At 42.1% G+C, this 24,979-nt stretch overlaps 2 protein-coding genes across 3 annotated transcripts in view; both read right to left on the bottom strand.

Moving 5' to 3' along the window:
- The window catches only part of ADIPOR2 (adiponectin receptor 2), a 36,700-nt gene extending 23,211 nt beyond the window's left edge, over positions 1-13,489 (bottom strand). Inside the window, exons 1-2 of one of the 2 annotated variants that reach the window (XM_035127344.2) lie at positions 13,352-13,489; positions 650-886 (exon numbers count right to left, since the gene is read on the bottom strand). In XM_035127344.2, coding sequence (XP_034983235.1) covers positions 650-817 — 168 coding nt within the window. In that variant the 5' untranslated portion in view covers positions 818-886; positions 13,352-13,489. Of the gene's footprint in view, positions 1-649; positions 887-7,126; positions 9,134-13,351 lie in introns of those variants that run through there. The other variant, XM_035127345.2, reaches the window with a different exon arrangement.
- Positions 13,490-18,230: 4,741 nt separating this feature from the next.
- Positions 18,231-24,979, bottom strand: part of WNT5B (Wnt family member 5B) — a 112,694-nt gene continuing 105,945 nt past the window's right edge. Inside the window, exon 5 of the mRNA XM_035127460.2 lies at positions 18,231-24,766. Within this exon, the coding sequence (XP_034983351.1) occupies positions 24,308-24,766 (459 nt within the window). The 3' untranslated portion in view covers positions 18,231-24,307. The remainder of the gene's footprint in view (positions 24,767-24,979) is intronic.

The raw sequence follows: 24,979 nt of genomic DNA, 5'->3' as shown, positions 1-24,979 counted from the left end.
GAATGTTTTGTGTGTGTGTGTGTTTATATATTGGTACATGGTGAACTAGAACTGATACAAAGAAGCTGAAGTGAAGGGTTATTGTTTCCTGGATTTTCTCCCAATCACACAACTGAAGGGGGTGCTGTTCTACTTGCACCTTGTGTACATTGGGGAGGCCAAACCAAACACTCTTGGATCCAACAATCTTCTTGGATTCCTAGGTAGCAGCCTGTGACAGAGGACTTTGCAGCAACTTTGGAGATAGACTGATTGTGCCCCTCTCTCAAAACCCTTACAACTTATTATAAGCCCTGGCAATCAGTTCACCTTCTTTTGAGATTCTTGTGCAGGGTCGCCCCTGGAGACAGTTTAAGAACTTCAGTTGCTCCAGTACACCGTGGTAAGACTTGTCAATATTCTCCAACATGAAGCATATTTGACACACACAGTAACAGAACCACTGGTTATCTGTTCATTTCTGGAATAAATTCAAGATGCTGGGGTGTTGTTGTTTTTTAAATCCCTTAAGGGCCTGGGTCTTAGATACTGTGGAATAGCCTTCTCTGATAAGAACCATACCCCTATAATTGTTAACTTATCCCTAAGTTGTTCAAGGAGGTTTGATGCAACTACCTGGCTAGATTTCTGAGGACCAATTATTATTTACCTTTTCGAGTTCAGAAGTTTCAGGTGGCTCCACTAAGATGGGCCCCTGCTCACTGGATTGGTCAGTATCAAGGCTTTCCTGCCCAGCAGGATTGGGCATGTGTCCCTTCCTGAGCCGTAGTGCTGGCTCCAGAATGCTGCCATTCCCGATATCCGTTGATTCGTTCATGAGACCAGGGGTCTTCTCGAGAAAGGTTCTTATTTTCTCCGGCAAGAAGCGATGACAGATCAGCTAGTCCTGAAAAAGGAAACAAAACTGTCATCAATAAACATGCCAACCTAAAATTATGTTAACATCCATCTGATAGTCACTTTTGAAGATGCTGAAAGCCAATCATGGAGAATTCGCATTTCCCTAGGACTGAAGTAAATAAGCTTTAGAGGAGCATCTGTGGTGTTATGAAAGGTAAAAATTACCAATTACACGATTCAATTTAAATAGAGCTTTTTAATATGTAGCACCAATATGCAGCACCAATCTACTGCAAAACAATGTGGATACTGTTCACTGCAAACCCTATATTGACATTTGGTTCTCAGTTAAGCATGATTACAGCACAAGGTTCTGCAAACACACCAAAGTGTGGGTCTTATACACCTCCTAAAGGGGTGAAGACTACCAAAGACTAGTGAGAAATAATTGTAAATGTTATCATTCTGGTAGGAAAATCTTGCTCAGCTGACATAGGCTTAAACAATTATATTGAATGATCTCCACTTCTATATTGTACGTGCATGTCACAAATGGCAGACAAAGGTTTTGCAGAGACTTTATAAAGGTAAAGGGACCCCTGACCATTAGGTCCAGTCGTGACTGACTCTGGGGTTGCGGCGCTCATCTTGCGTTATTGGCCGAGGGAGCCGGCGTACAGCTTCCAGGTCATGTGGCCAGCATGACAAAGCCACTTCTGGCGAACCAGAGCAGCACACGGAAACACCATTTACCTTCCTGCTGTAGCGGTATCAATTTATCTACTTGAACTTTGACGTGCTTTCAAACTGCTAGGTTGGCAGGAGCAGAGACTTTATAGCTTGTAACTAATCTTCAAGCTTCAATTAGTAAAAAGCTTTAACTGATTAATCAGGCAGGGGAATTTTGATGATGAGTCAGGCAAGACACCTAGCCATTGTTCAAGGTTGTTCTGGTGTACAGTAAGCCTGCAATTTACATGGGGGCTATGATCTGGCGATCACACCTAAAGCCAAAATTGCCTATAGTCAAAATCCATTGGGTTCAGTAGCAAGTGGGATTGCCAAAGCCATTTTTCCTAAAACCCTGCCCCCTTTCCGCCATGTCATACATAAAGCTGAATGTGTGTACATTGCAGGCTTGCTGTATTAACATACTGGAATAAAAAAACTAAATACAGAAAAAGGCCTTTTACATTGATGGACAGCTTTTGTATTTTAATAATAATAATAATAATAATAATAATAATAATAATAATAATAATAATAATTTATTATTTATACCCCGCCCATCTGGCCGGGTCTCCCCAGCCACTCTGGGCGGCTTCCAACAGAAAAATAAAACACAATAATCTATTAAACATTAAAAGCCTCCCTGAACAGGGCTGCCTTCAGATGTCTCCTAAAAGTCTGGTAGTTGTTTTCCTTTTTGACATCTGTTGGGAGGGCGTTCCAGAGGGCAGGCGCCACCACCGAGAAGGCCCTCTGCCTAGTTCCCTGCAACTTGGCTTCTCGCAACGAGGGAACTGCCAGAAGGCCCTCAGTGCTGGACCAGTTTAAGTTTTCTCTCAAGTCTTATGGCTCTTGAGGTTTCGTTTATATGCAAGTTTAATCAATTAGCTTTTTAAATGGCAGATTAACAGACACCCCACTATATCAGACCTCAGTTATACAGGGTGAGTCTTTTAAAAGAGGCCTCATGGAACATGCCCAATAGTAGGATATTACTGTAACCAGAGCACTAATGAAAGCAGCATCATGCACTACGTTCAAAAAAGCTGAGAGCCCTTAGAGAAGCATGCAATTCACCAAGACACTTAACTATTTTATATATTTTTTAAAAAAAACATCAACCTTTCTTCTGCAAATAAAGACCAGTCTCCTGGGGGAAACTTTAATGCCTGACATACTAATACCAAGAATTCCTAGGTCTTTCTATTTTATGGAGAGGAGCCCATCTGAGGTCACTTTCAATGTAACAATGAGAATGTGTACATTTCCTTTTTGTCAATGGGGGAAGTAACACTTTGCTAACAAAGAGACATCAGTAAAGAGACTCCAGCAGACAGAATGTGTGTCCCCAACAGCTGCTTTTTGTTACCTGTAAACTGCTGATAAACACAATAGCTGAGTTTTTCAAACAGCAAATTGCCTAGGCATACAACAAAGTATTACTTAACAGACAATATAAAGGTTTCCAGGGACTAGTAAAATTCCAGTTGTCTCCAACACAGAACTTGCATACAACATGGCCTCTGATAAAATGCAATGGCAATGTGGACAGTCAGTGTGCCTGGCTGACAAGGCTAGTGGCTCAAGCCCACCCAGGGATGGCTATGAGCAGGATTTCTGCATTGCAGGGGGTTGGATTAGATTATTGTTGGGGTCCCTTCCAACTCTATAATTCTATGATTCATGTTTGAGGTTATTACCTTCCTGCCAGATAATGTCAGCAGTAAATAGAGCTGCATACAATATTTAACCTTTAGCACTAGAAGCACATATGCACCTTTGGTCATGGAAATGCTCTTCCGTGTGCTACAGTCATTTTAAGTTATACAACCGAGGATTGTAGCAGTAGATAAGTGAGATTACATCACCCATGTTAACTGAAACACACGGCTAGAAAAACACCAGCTCTCCTTTCCACAAGTTCGTATGATTGGTAGAAGGAATGTGCATTGAAAAGTGTTCCAAAAATGCTTTTCTGTTCCCTGCTTTCTGTTAACAGTTACTGCCATCATTGACCATTAGGGGGAAGAGAGTATAAGCATCTTAAAACTCAACTAACTAGCTATCTTAATACCACAGTGATGCAACCAGAGCAACTTCAGAGTATGCAACAACAGACCTTGAACAACTAGTTCAGACATATACAGCAATTAAGGGGCGTAACTGTCCAGCAATGCAGCCATTATAGACTAGTAACTTTTTCATGTGGAATCAGATATAGAACTGTTTGCTCTGCTTACAAGTGTGAGGTCATGTGCTAATTTTAGTTATAACTTGGGTTTGCAAATTCAGAGTTGCAAAAGGTCTGCCCTTTTGTACTTTTTATGGAGGAGAGTTACACAAGAGATAAGATATGTGGTTTATATAATAGATTTCTCAGACAATTAGAATCTTGTATGGAAGAGGGCTGAATCACAAGTTAAGATTAGTACAAGCCATGTCAATTGGTACATGTAATGTCATTCTAATACAGTGGAAGCTCAGGTTGTGAACGTGATCCGTGAGGGAGGCACGTTTGCAACCCGCAGCATTCGCAACCCGCGTCTTTTCATGCACGAGTTGCGATTTGGCGCTTCTGTGCATGCGCAAAACGCGATTTAGTGCTTCTGCACATACGTGCCAAAACCCAGAAGTAACTGTATAATGTTACAGTTGAAGGGCATTCTTGAAAATATATTAAGTGATGCTATCTGAACATTAATCCCATATGCACGTTCCAGATCAAGATAAGAATCACTTTAGGCAGCACAAATATGGCATGGCTGTGAGCAATGACACCAATGATTTTTAACTAGTGTGCCGTGGCATCCTGGGGTGCCTTGAATGATGGTCAGGGGTGCCGCAGCAACACAGGTCTCTGTCCCCCTTTCCTTCCCTCTCTCCTCTGATGCTCCCTCGCATCTCTGCCTCCCAAAGGCTTGCACAACTGTTTATTGCAGTAGCCCTGGCTATAAGCTCCGCAGGTAAATGATGCCTCTTGGGAGGTACCTCTCTTTATCTCACAGACCAGGGACTGTGGCAGCAGCTGCTCAGAGGTCTCCCAAGGAGAGGGGAGAGGAGAGGAGGCGAAGGGAACACTCCTTAAGGGAGGGTATTCAAAAAAGGGTGAGAGGCTGCTGCAAGCTCTGCAAGCAAGGGGTGACATAACTGGGACCCTGAATCCCATAGGGGTGCCACAGAAAGCATGTAGTTAGTTAAGGGAGCAGTGAACTAAAAAAGGTTGAAAACCTCTGCCTCAGAAATTTCAGGCTCTCTTGTTTTGTGTATACAGTATAAATGTTTGCGGTCACAGTGAAAGATAGTTCATTGTGTATCTATCAAAATATATCCCTCCTAGCCTTCTAGCCTTGCAGCAAGAGTCAATATAGGCTGTCAAAGTTATAAACATAAAAACACAAAAGAACTATAATTTTGAATCACTCCTCTAGCCTTCAGCACTGCTCTGGCTGTCTGGTATCAAATCCCAAATCCTGTCGATTTTTCTTTGCTTCCCCATCCAAACTCCTGTTCAGTATGCCAATAGTTCTGTGCTGACACAAATACGGGGTGGGGGTGGGGGTGTTGTTGTACTTGAACTCATGCGATCCATTGGATGATATTTAACTACATGATTGATAAATGTTGAGATTTACAATTAAGAGTGGTTGCAGCTCTGTATTACTACTCTCTGTAGCTAAACACAGAACTTATTTCATTGAAGTACCAGGGCAGACATAACACGGTCATGGCACAACATTTACCATTCACTCAAAACCTGTGGCATAAACATTTTCCATGACAAATGCACAGCAGTCTATAATTAGCGTTGTAATAACTCTAATTTAAGCATGAAACAAATATAAAGATTTACTCCATTCAGATATGATTATGTGAGCAGAAGTTTGAAGGAAAAGTATTTGTCAAGAGACAGAGTAAAGTCAACCCTTAAGAATTCAACGTTGTCTCATTTCCTTTTCTAGAGCAGCATTTTGCTACAGACAGACAGACAGACAGACAGACAGACAGACAGACACACACACACACACACACACACAAAGACAAGAAAGCTCTTTACATGGGTACACATTGGCCTTAATGCAAGGATTACAACTTGGCTCAATGAGTTCCAAGAAATAATATTTTATCATAAAAAATAGAACTATGATATTAACAATTATTATTTGCACTCTAAGAAAGCTTGAGCATTTTGTTGGTAGCAAGTCCTTGGCAGTTGTCTATGCTCTTCAAGTAGCATAGGCTCTTAAAATCCACTTGCTAGTCCATCAGACCAACTCAAAGATGCATACGCCCAATCATGTACATTTACATGTAAAGCAAATGAGAGATTGTGACCACTAAGGGAGACAAGCAAAATGCCAGGATTTAAATGTTTAAACTTCTATCCAGTGGCATGCAATTTATAAAGCTAGGCATTCAAAGTATGGGTGATAACTCAGATACAGCCACCCAGAGTGGCTGGGGAAACCCAGCCAGATGGGCGGGGTAGAAATAATGAATAATAATAATAGCTCAGAAGAAACAACTGAGTAAGTCATTCCCTATTAATTTCCCTACCAGTTTTTCAAGAAATGCAACTGAGAGCACAGTCCAACTACCATATAAATACTATTCACAAATCCCATATTACAAACCATACATAAAATCTACGGAGACATTCCTGGAATAGGCTTCAAAAGTCTGTGCAACCACAGAATGTTCTGTCCTACTATGACTCTGCATAGAATTAATATATGTCAGAATACAAAGTTTCTTTGACTATGCAAGGCGAAGCATTTCAGATTGTTGAATAAAAAAACTAAGGATAGTTGATCCAGGTCAGAGCACTACAGAATCATGTTTACGCCCTACTGAACATTTAATGGCCTTGAAGGATATACAAATAAGTCAAAGGCTGTCTACATACTACATAAATGTATGTGCATTACAAGTTTTGAGGCTTAGATATTAAGTAGTAGTGTAGCTACTTCATGCTGGAGAAGGAGAAAATGTCACCATCCTACACCATCCTACAATACCAAATACCAAAATTCTCTTTGGCAATTCAAAACTTTTAAATATTTGAAGTACTGTATATTCCTGCGTATAAGACTACTTTTTAACCCAGAAAAATCTTCTCAAAAGTCGGGGGGTCGTCTTATACGCCGGGTCGTATTTCTTATGCAGCAAGTATATCCCAAACTCTAGAGTTTAACTGGAAAACCTAGAGGTCATCTTATACGCCCAGTCATCTTATACGCCGGAATATACGGTATACAAATAAGATTTCACAAATGAATAAGATCCACAATGCTACCAAACCTATCTTGCAGTTTGCACTAAGTGTTAGGTAAAACATTTAACAATCATATCCTATCCACATTTACTGAGAAGTAAATTATACCAATTTCAACAAAAAATATTTCATGGTAAATACAAAGGACTGCAGTTTAAGAAATTAAATCACAGACTGAATATTAAACTCCAATAAAACAAGACATAAGGGTAACATGAAACACAAGTGTTTCATCTATTATATGCTACACACATCCTGGCAAGTAGAACTTTCAGTGTTTCTTACCCCTGCTATCTTGACAAACAGATACAGGCAAGATGTACTTTATCCCAGTTCAGGGAAAACTGAGCTTGGAATTCACCAAGTGGAAGAGATTACCAACCCATCCCCAGATCCTTCAGGAGATAAAAGCCAAAACTCTGCCTATAGCAAAACTGCATTGGCTGCCAAGCTGTTTTTCCGCCCCTACAATATATGGGGCAAATTTAATCTCAATTTGCATACGACATGCCCATTAAGTATCACAGCTCTTATAATAGGACTACACTTCAAACTGAAGGTGCTATAAGCATGTACCCAACAATTCTTTATTATATATTTTTTACTTTAATTACACCACCACAGTGCTATACAGTAATTAAAAGTGCAACTGTTGTAAAACTAGTTTTACAATGTGGGCTTACTTAGTCCAAAAGATGCTTCCTGTAAGCCATGAGCTTAGCCAACCAAACATATAATAGCCATATCTGAGAATTACTCAATTGAATATCTATGGACATCTTATTTTGCTCAACCTGCTCCAAGGACACAGGTAGAACCTGACCAACAGGACTGATTGAGGAAGAGAAGATATCTATATCTGTTGCATGACTTTGTAAATCTAGTCAAGTTATGTTCTGGTATTCAAGTATATTTTAATACTTTAGAGCAGTCAAAGCTGAACAGCAAAGTGTAGTGTAGTGGGAATATGTCCTTACCTAGATACAGAGGTTTTTTGCAGTGAAGTGAGTCTCCTTTCAGAGCTGTATTTAGACTGTAGTCTTTGTGAATTTTAAGATGAGCTGTTCTAAGGACAATACTTCTAAGGACAATACTTCTACGCCATTTTAGAGGGATGACCCATGCATGCCCATACCCACATGAGGTAGGATGAGTGAGACGAGACAGTGACAGATGTAGAACTGCCCTCTAACAACTACACCACATTGCCTAAATTTCAGGGAATGCCCAGCAGCATGATCCACTTTACAGTACTTTACTTACCTAGGGTAGAAAAATATAGTGGTTTCTTCTGACTTTTCATATTAGTACAATCGAATTCCTTGCCAGTGGTTCAGCAAGGGGGAGGGGGCAGAGGAGGAGAGAACAATATTTCTTTGAGGCCTACTAATTCTGGCAGAGTTCTCTGCTGTTAGCAGCACCCCATAACTATCATTCTGACAACATCCCATGACAGTGAAACAGGAGTACAGTAAGTTTTCCAATGCAAAAATGCTCAAAGACCAGGTGTTTACAGATAAACATGCATACAATTGAACTGTGCTTCTCCACCTATTGTTTATGTAGGACTGTAGGCTGGCAAAAGCAAAATCATTTTATTTTAACTTAAACATTTATTAGATCTTTAATTTCAACTTTGAAGCATCCAAGTGAACTAAGAGGTGGGCATGGCAGGCTGGGCACCTTCAGAAACAAAGTACTCAAGACATCTCAGAATGCAGAGAAGGGGCTAGAACTCAGAACGAAAAGCCCTGGATCCATAAACATGCAACAAATAATAGTTCTGGCCAATATGGACTACTATTTTTTTAAAGCAGGTGGGGATTTATTCCAAAGGGAAATGTAAACACCTCTTTAAAAATGGAGGCAACACACAGGCAGAAGTCCAGTGTACTGTAAGCAAGGTTTTTAAATAGTGCTTGGCAAGCTCATTTCGAGTGTTTTATGCAACTAAAGTCAACAACCCTTTCACCTAAAATTTGTCCCAAAGTCTTCAATACTGGTGGCAAACTGTTCTAGACACTCTTGTGTAATAGCACTCCCTTCCCCTGGCTATACATACAAAAGTTACTGCTTAACAATGAATGAGCAGAAATCTGTAAGATAACTAAGCAAGTGCTAGAACTCACCCCAGAACTGGTCTTATTAAACATCTTCCAAGACAACAATGCCCACTCAGAATACAAAGAACTCATAACCCACCTACTGTCAGCAACCAGAAACATCATAACCAGACATTGGAAAGACCTGTCAGGAGTAAACATGAACCAATGGTATCAAGTAGTATGGGAAACAGCTAGTAGAAAAACTAACCAGTAAGCTGAAACTGACACGGGGACAAACAGAAGAAGACACCTTCACCCCAATATGGTTCCCCTTCATCACCTACACAGCCCAACAAGGCAACAACAAAAACCCACCATCAGCATACAAATCAATATGGCTAACCTAACCAAAACACCCACCCACCCCACTCACACAAGAAACCAAAGACCACCACAGCCAAACACAAATGAACAAGCGCATCCTACGCCAACCCCAACCTCTCTCACCAACAAAGGAGCACAAGCGAACAACAGAGAACCTGCACGACCAACGAACCTCTACGCATACCAGGAAAAAAGAGAAACATCGACACCCCACGCTACCCACCTCCCCAGCCCACCCACCCCTCCCCTCTTTCTTCCTAACGTCTCAACAATCAAGATTAATGTGTAAAAATGATACATGGGTAAAATATGAGACATTGTACTACCTTTGTAAACCAAGAAAATCCTTAATAAAAATTAAAAAATAATAATGAATGAGCAGAGCAAACGGAGTGCAGAAGAGGCAGAAGGGGAAGATGTGAAGGTGAAAAAGTTGCCCAATCAAAAGCTGTGCCCGGCTCATACCAGCATGGCACAATACTGGGTATGTGTGTGTACAGGGGAGAGGGGGTTCCGTCTTAACTTTGGAGCCACTTTTTATGGATTTTATCTCCCACTGCTCCCAATAGGACTGAAATAATACATTAGAGCCAGGCCTCACTTACTTTTCCTGCGTTCTGGGAGCTTGCTGGAAGACCAGGAGGGTTTTGTATTTAGCAGGCCCAAGACCTCCCCTGCTCCACTCCCTGCACGTGTCCCTTTTGCCAGTGCCACCAATGGAGCACTGGCGAGAGAATAGCAAGGGCAGTGGCAGTTTTCACATCCACAATGTGGTGACTTGCCAGGGGAGATCACCTTTATCCCTCTGCATAGGTGGACTGGGAGATCTACTGCTGGTGAAGGGTGAGTAATAATAATAAAAATAATTATACAGCCCTTGGGGTGTCTGCCCTATGTGAACAGGGATACAGTACAGGTATTAATAAAAATCCTTATATAATAATCCTTAGCAATATTTCACTTTCTCACTAAAAATACTTAACAATATTTATTCTTTTTTCACTTCCACACCTTTTCAGGTCAGCAGAATGTAGGTCATCTGACTGACTCAACAACTCTGACTCTGTCATTTGAGTCAAACTGTTGACCAAGGAACACATGATGAAATCTCTCAGCTGTAAGTCTTAACAGTCTGAGCAGTGAATAAACATATGTAACACATATGGTGCAATCTTATAGTCTTTGAAAGATGCCAAAGGATGTTTTTGGATCTCCCTCTCAAAGGGTGGTAAGAGAGGTCTGCCATTGGAAAAAGAGATCAGGCCATGCAAGCATCCTAGTTGCAGGAGGATCTGCAGCAGTGCTATTCTGATATCAAAAAGGGATGGAAATAGATGTGTTAGCTAAACTGGACAAAGAAAAGGTCCCGTGCTTGTTAAGGAGCAGCCAAAGATGAGAGAATATATTCCTTCTAAGAGAAATTAAAACCTGCCAGGAAGCAGGTGACTTCTGGTTCTCTTTGCCCGTAGGAGAAACTAGGAACATAAGATTAAGATCAAAGGTGGTTTGTTACCTATCAGCCGCATTAGACTTTCTGAGTATTAGATGGCAGATAAGTGAAAACATGACACACAAAAATAATTCACATGACTTGTGAATACAGGAAGTTAACTTATACAGAGTCAGACATTGACCCACCTAGCTCAGTACTGTTCACACTGACTGGCAGTGGCTCTTGCTCTTCTGAGCTCCAGCCTTTATGGTAAAAAAAAGTTCACAATATTGTTCAGTATATATATTTTGGTCCCAATTTAATTACTTACCATAAACCAATTTTTTTGCTGTTCCATTAATCCCATTAAAATTTTGGCTCTCATTGATATGCTGCTATGATTTCCACAAAGAACAGAGTACAGTCACTTATTCTTATTACTAGAGTGGTTTGTAAACAACTTAGGATAGCTTTTTATGTTTTTATACAAGTGACAACTTCCTATGCAATCAAACTTGTGTACTGCTACTGTGGAACTGTGCATCCCATGACAGAGGAAATAAGTCTTCTCAAAAAGTGTGAGAAGAGGGGAGACATGAGTCACTCATACTTCCTGCCACTACTTTTGTGTTAAGATGTGAAGTTACCCTTTATGCAGTTTCTGTATAAACAAGGAATATGTTTCTTGGTAACAAAGCTATAAATAATTAGATGCCCACTTTGGGAGAATCCTAAATTTATATGTGAATGTAAGGACTGTTGAAGTCAGGGCCACATTTGGGCCTTTCTATGAGCCACTAAGATTTAATTCAACAAACAGCAGTAATGGATACAAACCACCAAAAAAGTTAACTGTTTGTGACAAAAGCCACCAGAAAAATGCTGCAAGCCACTACAAGGACATTATTTAACTTCTGTTTTGTCAATCCTTTGAGTGATACTGTGCTTTTCAGAAACACTATGTTTCATATATGAGAATATAGAGGTTTTAAATATTGTTTTATTTTGTTTTGGTGAAGTTGGTTGTACACTGCTTTGAGTTTCTGAAAAAGATTGTACCATAGCCTTGGTGTGGTGTGCCAAACCGTCATTGATTTTTTTGCCACTGCAGCCCAAAAGTTACCGTACTTTTCTGGAATCTGCTCAAGATTCCATAACTAGGTAGGTTAACTTCTCATTTATGATACACATACTTATTCATGTTAAATTCAATTACACTTATTCCAAGGAGTGCATAGGCTTTGAACATTAGTTTTGCACTTTCTCAGGAAAATATTGCAGTACCAATTTTACAAAAGGCCAGATGTGTTAAGATTTCTGCGTAAAGTAGTATTTCCAAATATAAAATGCATGCGAACAGTTGTCATTTACAAATATTTCAAATATGTATAAGCTGTACTTTCTGCCAACAGACACAAGTACACAATTGTTGATACCAAGCCTTGTCCATAATACCAGTAGTTACATTTTAAGCCCACGGTAGCACACTCTCCACCTGAATAAAATAGTTCTCTGGTTGTACTTGTATTTTCTTACATCAGTATTTTATCAGTTTCATTTTCTTGTCCAAGTTTACTCCTTGGCCAGGTTTACAGTACAAAATACCCAGGCAACTGACATTCTCACTAGAAATGTTGAGATTCACAAGTAGCCCTCTACATGCTTATTGAAATGGAAGTCCTCAAAACTACTTAACACTTCATTTCCTCAAATTCTGCTAACAGCTGTGAAGTAGTTTACAAAAACATGACCAATGTTTTTCACCTCAAGTGTTGTCACTATTTGGGAAGCAGGGGCCATCTCCTAAAGTGATGATTAACAATTAAGACTACCCAAATGTGTGTGGAAAACCAAGAGCAGGTGCATGTTTACTCAGAAGTAAGCCAGGCTGCCCAAGGGGGCTTACTCCTTATTAAGTGTGTTTTGGATGATAACCTTGGTTACTTTGGGGTGCATGTGTAGGAGAGTGGGAAGGGAGTTGCTCACTTTTAAAGTTCTTTCTTTTCTTCTAACTTCCAGAGATATCAACTAAGAGACCACAAAACCACACACCATAATAAAATTCGTGAGCCCTTTAAAAAGGTGCCACAAAACTTCGCTGGTTTTGCGTCTTTAAGTACGTAGGGCGGCAGAAAAGCCTTTTAAAAATACCACTGTGTGCTTGTTAATTAATAATTCCACTACTTCAGTATACCCGAAGATCCAAACTATACAGGTGTATCAGCTACCGGATACTACCGGATACAACACTCAAGGGAGTTGGTCATTTATTTATTTAAAAAGTAAAACTCTTGGGCGTTTCGCGAGGGGCCGAAAGACGTTCGCAGCCACTTATCACTACAGCTCCCGGGGTGGGAGAAGAGGCGATAAGTGACTTGCCCAAGGTCAGCAGCAGCCGCCCAAGAGGAGGGGCTTAAGTGCAGGAAATCGAGGTCAACCGACAGAGAGAGCCCCGCGAGCGCCACGACCCCCGCGGCCTAAGGAGGCCCTGAGCAAGGAGGTCGGAGGTCGCACCCCCCGTAGAGCGCCACCCACCCACCCCGCGGCCTATGTCAGCCGTCAGCGAAGCCGACCGAGGCCCCGCCGCCCGCTCCTCAGGGGGCGCCCCAGCCCCAACCCGGAGTCCCCCAGCCCCTCAGCCCGGCTTACCGGACGCGCCTTCACTCCGCTGCCCAGCTGTGTCCGGCGCTGAGGGGGGTCGGAGGGAGGGAGTCCCCACGGTGCCGCCGGCGCCTCCGGGAATCCCGCCCCCTCCGCCTTCACTCACCCACCTCTTTCAGCTCTCCCGTCGCCTCCCCTTTGCCCCGGAGCGCGTCATCATCGCAAGAGGCTCGGCAAGCCAATGGGCGGCGGAGCGTCGTAATCGGAGGACGCGCACGCGTCAGCCACGCCGGGAGGACGTGCTTGGGGGTGGAGGTGCGAGGAGGCTCAGCCCAAGGGCACCCTGGGACGTGTAGTTTTTGCGGAGGCGGGCGGCTTGAGCGCGTGACCCTGCCGAAACCGAAGGCGCCGCCTCCGCATTGGTAGGAAAGTAGGTCGCGGGCTCTTAAAGCGTCCTTTCGCGCCAGGCATTAGTTCTGGTTCGGCGGCCGCTGCGCAAAGTGCGTAATGGGTGAACGCTGCTTACGGAAGGAGCGGAGTCGCGCGGGGCTGTTGCTCAGGCGGCGGTTGCTTTTCAACGGCGCGCTCGCGCGGTTTGTTGATCTCAAAGTACAAGGAAGGCGGCGAGGTTCCAAAAGGAGGATTGGGAAGTACCTCAGGGCAGCGACAGATGAAGGGGAAAGTGGCAATACTGATCCCTATTCCTGTATAATATATCCTCCTTGATAAGAAAAGTGTATATATCACTGTACAGTATGTACGGTATATACTGTAGCTTGAGGCCAGCAATGTACATGGTTACCAATGCTTGTGCTTAATTTTATTAAATTTTCTCTTTCCCAAATGTTGTGTAGAGCAGCAGCAGCAGGAAACTCCTACTTTTTCCCTGCAGTCATGACAATGCTGGGGTTTAAATAATATAAAAAGCAAAGGTAGCACTATTGGCGACACCCTCCCAAATCAGCTGAACAATGCTTTTGGGGGGATCAGCCAAAATGTCACAAATGTATCTCAACCTCCAGAACTTGTCATCGGGCACACACACTCCTCTGCTTTGTGTAATAACTTTGCCCAATGAAGAGTTCTGGATGACTCAAAAGTTGCCACACTGTCGTTGATGTTTTTTGTTTTGTCCCAGTAAATAGTATTACCCAACTGTGGATGTTGCAATGACTGCAATGAGATTAAGATGCAAAACTGCACATGCTGCTAATATTTCTTTTTATCTGTAAGCCACCTTGAGCCGTGTCAAGAGTAGACATGCATATTGTTGCACTGGTACTGGAAGGTTGTAATCCTTAACGGTAAAGGTAAAGGGACCCCTGACCATTAGGTCCAGTCCTGACCGACTCTGGGGTTGCGGCACTCATCTTGCCTTATTGGCTGAGGGAGCCAGCATACAGCTTCCAGGTCATGTGGCCAGCATGACAAAGCCGCTTCTGGCAAACCAGAGCAGCACACGGAAACGTCGTTTACCTTCCCGCTGTAGCGGTACCTATTTATCTACTTGCACTTTGACGTGCTTTCGAACTGCTAGGTTGGCAGGAGCTGGACCGAGCAACAGGAGCTCACCCCGTCGCAGGGATTCGAACCGCGGACCTTCTGACCAGAAAGCCCTAGGCCAGCGCCACCCGCACCTAATACAGAACTTACCAAACACTTAAAATCCATTAACAGAGAATAAAGCATAAGAATAATAGAAGTGTTCAGCCACCCATAAGCATAAAAAGGACAAATTCTAGTCCACTAAAACCAGGTAAGAATCATTCCACATTAGGATACACTTGTGAAGTGTAGTAGATGCCAGGATTGTAACAGGGCTTTCCCACCTCATTCCTGCAGCTCCTGAAAAGCCACTTGGTAATTCCTCTGGCATAGTGTGGGGTGTGTGCGTGTTGGGGGTGCAGGTGAATCCCAAAATGAGACACGCACTCTTTATGCAAGTGGAAGTGCCTTCCTTTCACACAAGGGGCTGCCTTGTGTGTTCATTGTGCTCAGGTCAGTATTTCTTAGCACTGTCTCCTACCTCACAAGGTTATTGCAAAGATAAAATAGTGCAGGAAGAGAGGTCATTGTATTAAAAGTAAGAGAAAACAGTAAAAAAAAGGTAGGGAAATGAGAAATTTTAAAAAATGACTTTGATAAAAATAGTCACTACAGTATTAAACATTTTGTATTAAGAAATATTCATTTGAATTGCTGAGAGAAAATTATACTGCAGTTTTATTTTTTGGGGGGGGGGGGAGTAAGTAATAAAAGATTTTTTTTAAAGCATTTTGAGTAACTCTTCTGCCAGACACGAAAAGTGACAAGACTACTCTAGCGTAACTCCGCTTGAGTCCAGTTTGTCTTTAAAGACTTTTATTGTGCAAAGTATTTACAGTTTACAGTGCAGAGACAGCTTAAAACATGACCTCTCAGTCCGAACCAGAATTTGGCAATGGCGTACGTTTGTTCCAGCAAAGTAATCGGGGCACCCCAAAATGCCTCCCCCTTGACCTGCATCGCGGTGCTCTCCTTAACTCTTGCCCTCTCAGCCTCCTCCCAGTCAAGACGGTGGAAGGGCTCTCCAGCATCCTTGAGCCCTTGCCTACATCCCTGAGCTTTCCCATTGTTCCGCAGCTGGCTTCTCTCTCCCTCCGAGTCTCTCCCCTCCCCCTTGGCTGCTTCAGAGCCACTGCTGCTCCCTGTGCTTGGTGAGGTGGAGGTTAGGATGATGGGGGCTGGCTCCCTGTAGGGAGTCACCCTTAACACCCGCCTATTAAAAGAAACAGATAAAACTTGATTTCATCAGATTTTCCCCACTCTGCTGGTTTCCTTTTCCCTGTTGTGTTTGTCTGACTACTGATGTTTACTGGTAAAGTACATGCACTCTATATACTGTAATGCACACAGATTTACACAGAGGAGTCTTGAAATCTCAATTCCAATATTTAATTAATAAACGCTAAGGGGTATGTGAGCTATTTTGTGTAACTTGAAAGTCGACTAAAAGTCTGTGAGCACAGAACAAGGGCAAGCAAAGGCTGAAGTGAATGTGTGTGGAGATAGAAGAAGGTGAGAAAAGGCATGGAATAAGGAGCACCCATGGGACCTTTCTTTGCTAACCTTTAAAATGCTTTTTCATTGTGCTCTGAGAGAAAGAGAAAAATATACAGTTAGCTGACTGAATTTATGGCTGATCCAAAAGCTGAAAGAATTGCATTGCCACCCTGCATGAGAAAAATGTATAGGAGCTATAAAAAAGCTAGTAAAACCGGGTAAAGACAATTGGTTTATTATTATTATTATTATTATTATTATTATTATTATTATTATTATTATATTGTTGTTGTTGTTATTGTTATTGTTATTATTACATTTATATCCCACTATTTCCCCCCAATGAGCTCAAGGGGGCATACATTGCTCTCCCCCCTCCTCATTTAATCCACACAACAACCCTGTGAGGAAGGTTAGGCTGAGAGGCACTAACTGGCCCAAGGTCATCCAGTGAGCTTCGTGGCTGAGTGAGGATTTGAACCCTGGTCTCCCAGGTCCTGGTTTGACACTTTAACCTTGCACTGGCTTTAAGGAGAGTTGAAGGTATCTTAAACAATGGTTAATGTATGGAAAGCCTCTACCAAGCAGTAATTGTGCTTTCAGACAGGCAGTCGCAATACCAAATGAGACCAGTTTGCACTGATTGCCACATCCAAATTTCAGCAACCTTGCTGCTCTTCATCCACACACTACATATGGGGGATTATTTCACAAAATTTTAAAATATCTATATTTAGTATAGATATATCTTGCATAAGACCTCTTGTTTCAGTATTTCAAAGCTGCTGTGGTTTTTTTGGGTGACGGAATGTGTGCTTGTGCTGTTAAATGTTATGGGAGCCTAGTGCACATTTTAAATACAGTATTTTCACATGCCTCTACCAAATTACTGGAAGAATATAGCTATATCACTCCTGCCCAAAACCTCAGTATATTAAGGGGGCGCGCGCGCGAAGTGATAGAAATTGATATCCCTCCCCAACCCCTCCCAAAAGCATAAAACTCCATTTTGCCTATTGTAAAACTTAATAATGAAAGACTGGTAATTCTGCTTCTGTGCACTTTCACTAGTTTTGTTTGTTGGTTTTTAAAGGTGTGCACATGGGTACAAAATACATTCCCAGCCTGGAATGTAGGCAGTGAAAGATGGAGAAGGAATAGCTATGGGGTGGGGTGGGGAAACCAACCCCATCAAGTTCAGTCCACTAATGTGGATGGTGAACAGCAGAATACCAACAAATACACATGACTGAAAAAAGGAAATGCATTTAAGCTAACATGCAAATTATGCACACAAAACAATCAGATCTGAATGACCTGTTTGCAATATAAAGACCTCATCTGGAAGTATCCTAAATCTCCCTACATTGAATGGTACTTCCTTCTGAGACAACATGCTTAGAATTCTACAGCCATTGTCTTCGTTCCTGCCAAGCCATGCAAACCACAAATATTTAGTAAACATGATTCATCATACCTCATATAGTAACATAAAATTGGATTTAAATACTGTGCTCCTTAAAGCAAAAATGGTTTATTGGTCTTTCAGAAATGAATGTCCTGTTTTTATAGAAAAACAACGGTGGGGGGGCAGTCTCGCCTTTGTGGCCTGATTGTGAGGTTCCAATGGCAAACTGGGACTTTGAGAGGCAGCTGATACATCTGACCTCCAGCAAAGGGACTCTCTTAGGTACTTATTCAGAAATTGAAGACTTGCCTTCGTGTGTGTGTGTGTGTGTGTGTGTGTGTGTGAGAGAGAGAGAGAGAGAGAGAGAGAGAGAGAGAGAGAGAGGATTTAAGTCTTGAATTTATATTGTAATGTATTGGATTAAATAATGTAATAGGCCACAGCTCAGCAGTGAAGCATCTGCTTTGCATACAGAATCAAAGTAGGTCTGGAAAAGACCGCACTCTGAAACTCTGGAGAGCTGCTGCCAGTCGCTGTAGACACTACTGAGCTATGTATGCAAATGGTCTGACTCAGGATAGGACAGCTCCCTATGTTAAAATGGATCACCCCAAAAGCATTTCTGGTCTGTTCCGACAGTTCCAAAGCAGATGACTCTTGGTAAGACTACAAGCAAGAAATTAATGCAATAACCATCTCCCATGATCCCCAGCAGCTAGCATTGAGAGGCATACTGCATCAGATACTGGAGGTATTGCAGCATCATGCCTAGTAGCTATTGGTTGCCCTTTCCTCCATTAATTTGTCTAATCCTCTTTTAAAGTCATCCAAATTAGTGGCATAGCTGTCAAACCTCCCTTTTTTGCGGGAAACTCCCTTATTCCAAGCCACAGCTGTCAGCCTTCCCTTTTTTTGCTGGAAATTCCCTTATTCCAACGCCGTTTCCAGCTACTATCCTGGATTGTTAGATACCGTAGACCAGGCACCCCCAAACTGTGGCCCTCCAGATGTTTTGGCCTACAACTCCCATGATCCCTAGCTAACAGGACCCAGTGGTCACGGGTGATGGGAATTGTAGTCTGGAGGGCCAAAGTTTGGGGATGCCTGCCATAGACTGTCCCCGGGACAGGTGAGGCTGCTGCTGATCCCTTATTTTCAAATCCGAAAGTTGACAGCTATGATTAGTGGCTATCACTACATCTTGCAGTAGTGAATTCTATAGTCGAACCATACACTATGTTTAAGAGTAGCTCCTTTTTCCTGCTCTATGTATCTCTCAACATACAGTTTCACTGATGACACAGTGTGTGGGGAATCAAATAACAACAAAATAAATCTATGATCACACATTTTTATAGCATTATCTTAAATGTATAGGATATGCGCTAAGTTTGAACAAATCCTGTGTGTACAGTTTACAGCACATTCAATGTACATTCTTTTCCTCAAAGAATTATGGGCACTGTAGTTTACCCCTCAGAGCTACAATTCCCTGCAACCATTAGCAAACTACAATGTCCATAATTTTTTGAAGGACAGAATGTGCTTTGAATGTGCTTTAAAGGTATAAGGTGTATACATAAATTATAGTGTTAGTATTATTGTATTACAATAAAGCTGGAGCTTCTAAACCAGCAGTTTGGCAAACCAATCTTCCACATGCTCAAGATCTTTCAGCACAAGCAGAAAAAGGCCAAACAAACAAACAAACAAAAACAAACAAACAGTGAATAAAAATGAGCCAGAATTGACTGGGTTGCTCAAGCAAGGCAAGCAGTCACTGGGATAGCAACGCAGCTGAGTGTCACAAAAGAATGTACCACATCATTTGGAACAGTCCAAGGGTTTGGGAGAGCAAACTTCACAGGTAGTGCAATCCAGAGCAGATGTTTGTGATACCAAATTGATTTGCAGTGGGAACTAATAGAGACCCCCTGTGTGATCTAGAACCTTGCATAATATGGGTTCTAAACATCATGGAAGCCTCAACAAGTGTAGGAGACTTCCCCACTGCAGACCTTCACTCTCAAACCCATGGTGGGTTCCACATGGAATTACTTGCCAGAGGGCTCCAGCCGTGGCAGCATGCCCCTAGCAATCCCAAATAAGTCTGCATATAATGTTGTGACATTTCACAACAGTGGAATATACAGTTTAGAAATGCCTTGCCCCCAATTCAGTATATAGAATGTGAGGTACAAATAAGCAAAGATGGTCAAGCCATTGTTGTATAAGCAGCAGAGATTGGTTTGGTGCAAAAACTCAAAACTTCTTATTTAGTCATGTGCAGTTCTGCCTTACTGGGTATACTCCAGAGCACTATTTAAAATCTACAACTATCTATCCAACCATTTGATAAATTACCTGTTCCTCTTAGCTATATGGCCTCCTCTGGTTTCAAGCACCTTTCCCCCTTCTTTGCAGTGCAGTAACAAATACCAGTCCCACCTCTCTCTTAAACCCTTCAAAACCTTTTCATTTACAAAGTCTTTTTTGATCAGTGATTCACCCACCTTGTGCTACCTGTTAAAACTTTCATCAACACCCACCTCTCTTTTAAACCCTTCAAAACCTTTTCATTTACAAAGTCTCTTCTGATCAATCAGTGATCCACCCATCTTGTACTACCTGTTAAAACTTTCTCAACACCCACCCCCATCATTGTTAGTCCTTCATCAAAGCCTTCCCCCTCACATTTCACCTTTGTCCCACCCATGTGTACTTTTCAAGTGTAGGACCTGTGGATACAGATTGTGTCAACACCATGTTCTTTACAGTGCCTCATGGTATTTTCTATCTTACTGCAATTTAGATAACATGTAAAGTGTAATACAGTGTCTAGACTTTTAGGCTGGATACGGAAAATCTCTGTTCTGATCTTGCCTGCTATCAAGCTTACAGACTGTTGTTGGGCAAGTCACTGTGTTTCAGCCTAGTTATTGTTGAGGAAAATGCCAGTCCTTTTTGGAGGAAAGATGGGTATCCATTAACATTTTAAAGAATAATACAAATTTTAGCAGAATACTGGAAACTCCTTTCATTCTCTCTGAGCATTTCTCATGCTTTCCATTAAGAAATACAAAAAACTGGGTTTATCAGGAAACACCTTGCTGTTTTCTTAGTGGTTGAAATGGGAATATGCAATCTTCTCTCAAGGATAACAATTCTCCAGATCATTCTCCTATCCTGTACTCCAACATTTCCAGGGATTTTCTTTATATCCCAGAATGAGGGACGAGGGCTAAATCGCCCAGCATATCTAAATATCACTTTGTACCAAAAATCTAGAAAGAGGTTAGACCTCAGTTAGAACAAATATCATACAGTGGCCTAGTTCACATGTAACACTGACAGATGACATGACTGGGTTCAGATGTAATGCTAAGCCAAGCATGTTTAGCTTCAGGTAGAGCAGCAGGCAGGAGTAAGAGAGTAGAAAAGCAGCAGAATTTTCACAGAAAGTACCTGCACATCTGTATATTCATTCTTAGCCATGGTTTGGCTTAGTGTTGTGTGTGAAACAAGCCAGTGTGCAGTCATTGCATAATAAAAGGTTAGAGATATGAAGGAAGGAAACACCTTTCAGGCAGCCCAAACACTGTTTTTCTGTTTTAGAAAAAAAGGATACTGTATTCCAAGCATCTGTAGCACATAGATTTCATGGGATTTGGGGATCGTTCCAATTACTGGTTTGTTATTAAGGGAGCTAGATCAGGCCATTATCCTCTCAGTTTTTCCATGGGTGGAAAACAGCTTTCATCACTTTGAATTATTGTACGTTTGGCTTTGGATTTTATATAAAAAGAACATAAATCTGGGTCATTTGGTGTATTCCAAGAAATTGCTCTCTGGGGTGCCAAGAAATGTATGGATTAATGATTTGCTTAAAACCCTAAAATATTTTTTTAAAACAGTATTTTTAAAGCAAGTTAATTTGCAAGCAGAATGCTCTTCCTCTTATATATTATGGACCCTTCAAATCTGTTGCCTATGAAATATATGCATTGCTGACAACTTTAGTAGCAGAAATGGTAAAAAAAAATGACTAAAAATGTTTGGAGAAAAACAGCTTGTAAAAATCCTGAGTTGTATTTTACAAGGCTCTAGTTTACAGGGCACTTGCTTATTTCTATTGGCAATTTGTTTTTAAAAAAAATATATGTTGTTGGTTTTAAAAAGCAAGTATTGCAAATAATATTGTCAGTAATTGTTTCCAGTTTTTGGCTGGGTCTTCTGACTATTGCTCAAGTACAAATGATCCCTGTAGGTACTGAAAAAACAAACCTTTTTCATCCATCGCTCACTAGCAAGGAAGTTAAGAAAACAACAATTGCTCATGACCCTGTATTCCACGGGGTGGCTATCAGAGTAGGATGACTACATAATTAGTAGTTAATTGGGGGGGAAAGAACTTTAGTTGAGCCTAAAGTCAGGCTCAGGAACATTTCATGCCTGGCAAACATTCCAAAATAGAACATAGAAACCAGGCCTTCATCGAGCCCAGTTCTGTCTACTCTGGCTAGCAGCAACTTCCAATGGTCAAAGGAAAATAATAATGACAAAAAAATCACCTGCAACCTGACCTCCTCTAAGTGGAGATACCAAAGACTGAACCTGGGTCCTTCTGCATGCAGAGCAGGTAAGAGTGATCCCTTCCCAAGGGAACATAAGGAAATTGTATGGATCCAACATGTATGTTATTGCCTGTGGCAAATGCAAATATGTATTTCACTGCATGCAAAATTTCTCTTTGCCCCTGTCCGCCTCAAGCTACCTGCTATGTGTACATTCATCCTCTCATAACCTTAAAGCAGGCTTCCTCAACCTCAGCCCTCCAGATGTTTTTGGCCTACAACCCCCATGATCCCTAGCTAACAGGACCAGTGGTCAGGGAAGATGGGAACTGTAGTCCAAAACAACTGGAGGGCCAAAGTTTGGGGATCCCTGTTCTAAGGCATCCTCCCTACACACTTCTGCCTTAACAAAACTTGGCTCTGGCCCATTTTAATCCACTCTAGCCAATCTGTGGATATGAGAAAAGAATGGAGTAATATTCCAGAATTTCCCCTGAACTTCCTAATGCTGTATTTCAGAACCAATGACAATAGTTTTAAGGAAATATTTGATTCTTCTTTTGGCACATGCTACATTGTTGCCAGTCAATAGTAACAATATAACTTACAGAATGCAATATGACCCTCGCCATTGGGATGGTGAAAACCAGCTCTCAGCACACAAGGAAGTGTACAAATCAAATGGTCTTCCAGCAACAGACATAATTCTTTTGAGATGTCACCTCTTGGTGACTTGACCTATCAAAAAAATAACACAAGAATTGGGTCTGACTGCAATAAAGGTTTTAAGCCAGGAAGGAGTCCAACTTGGCAGAAAGTCCCCGTGCTGTGAAATGCATTAGCAGCAACACAAAACAAATGTGCTCACAAAAACAAGGGGAGAGGGCAAGAACAAGGGATATTTAATGTTAAAAGAGAAACTGTACATCTAGGTCAGAGGCACGGGGGATGAAAAAGCCCTTGTGACACCCATGACCATCTGAGTCCGCGTAGAGACTGAGGTGCTGTGTTTGTCAAATCCTGTGTGTTGAATCATGTCTGTTTTTCTCTCAAGTCCAGAGACATGCCGAATAAGCCCCTTTCCCAAAACAATCCAAGTAGTCCCAAGAGATCAGTCACCGGCTGTCATGTATCCTGAGGTTAGATCAATACACCACACAGTTATTTTTCCACAGAAGAGAAAATCCACCAACCAGCAAAACCACTTCTGACAATTTTGCATTTCCAAAGCTTCAGCAGATCCCCCTCCACTTCCGCTGCCGCCTTTCTTTATTCCACAAAATGCAGGAGAATCAGATTCCGGGGGTTTCTGTCAGGATATACAGGGGTAAAGCAGGACTTCTAGGTCAAAGGTAATGTTTTCCTTCCCCCGCTTGATGCAGGGGGACCATCTGCCATTGTGCAACAGTCTCTCTTCAATCCACACGTCAACCACAGCAGGCACGGACACTGCTTTTGAATCATTCTTCCAATATCTAAAACAGGTAATTCGCCTTGTAGTTTAATCCCACAGAGTGTTTTGACAAGAAGCAGAAAAAAGTCCTTTTGGAAAGCGACCTGAGCGTGGAGGGCACTCCTTTGGCTGTGTCAAAAAAGGCACAGAACACACCCAATATGAAATCCAGTCACAAGATAGCAAAGGGAACATATCCCATCCTCCTGCTTTTGTGATAAAGGAGCTGTAGGTAGATCCTTTTCGAGGCCCCTCAAGAATCCCTTTTATCCCGGATGCATTGCGTCAAGATTGGGAGGGAACCAGTGAACAAATACCTCCCCCCCCCCCGCTTTGCTCCCCTATTAAATAACAAAGGAGCAGCCCAACCATCTAGCTGTTCTAATGGAAACATTTTAGATTTTAAAAAGTCTCTTAAATAAATGTCTTTAATTATTATCATCATCACCATCTATTTATTTATACAAATATATAAAATAGATTTATATAGATTTATATAATATAGATTTGTAGCTCTTGTGGGCCCTTCATTTACAGACGTACTGATCGACAATCTCTGTGCACTTTTTACACTTGACGTAACAGCACCAGTGAAACTTGCAGTGGCAACGCTCGACCTGCACACTCTTGAACTGGTCGTAGCCTCGGCCACAGCACATCAGCTCACAGCCGTCCATACCCTCCGAGGTCTTATTACAGAGCCGGCCCTTGGTGCCCAGGGAGCCCGTGGTTTCGTTGCGTAGGCAGTAATCGGGGCTGGGGTCGACGTACACCAAGTCCTCTGGAGTAGGCGAATTGAAGCGGTTGTTCACTAGCTCCAGCTTGCCCTTGCGGCTGATCCTCATGGCGGCAGCGCTGTCATACTTCTCCTTCAGGAGGTCTCCCACTTTGCGGAAGTCAGCCAGCTGCAGCCAACAGGTCTTGAGGCTGCAGGAACCTGAGACTCCATGGCACTTACAGGAGACATCAGCCAACTTGTACACTGCCTATGGAGGGGAGAAGGTAATGTGGGGTCAGACAAAGTGTTCAAGCAGCACTAAAATCTGGCACAACATAAGCAGTAACTGGTGCAACCTTATGCACAGAAGCAAGCCTCACTGGGCTTACATCATCATCATCATTATTTTCTTATACCTCACCCATTCTCATAGCAGTCCAGTAAGGTAGGTTGATATAATGAACATCTCAGCCATGTGGGC

This window comes from Zootoca vivipara, chromosome 10 (genome assembly GCF_963506605.1).
Source record: "Zootoca vivipara chromosome 10, rZooViv1.1, whole genome shotgun sequence".
NCBI classification, from domain to species: Eukaryota; Metazoa; Chordata; class Lepidosauria; order Squamata; family Lacertidae; genus Zootoca; species Zootoca vivipara.
Note: the sequence above shows the minus strand (reverse complement) of the source record. Positions and strands in the feature narration are given on the sequence as shown.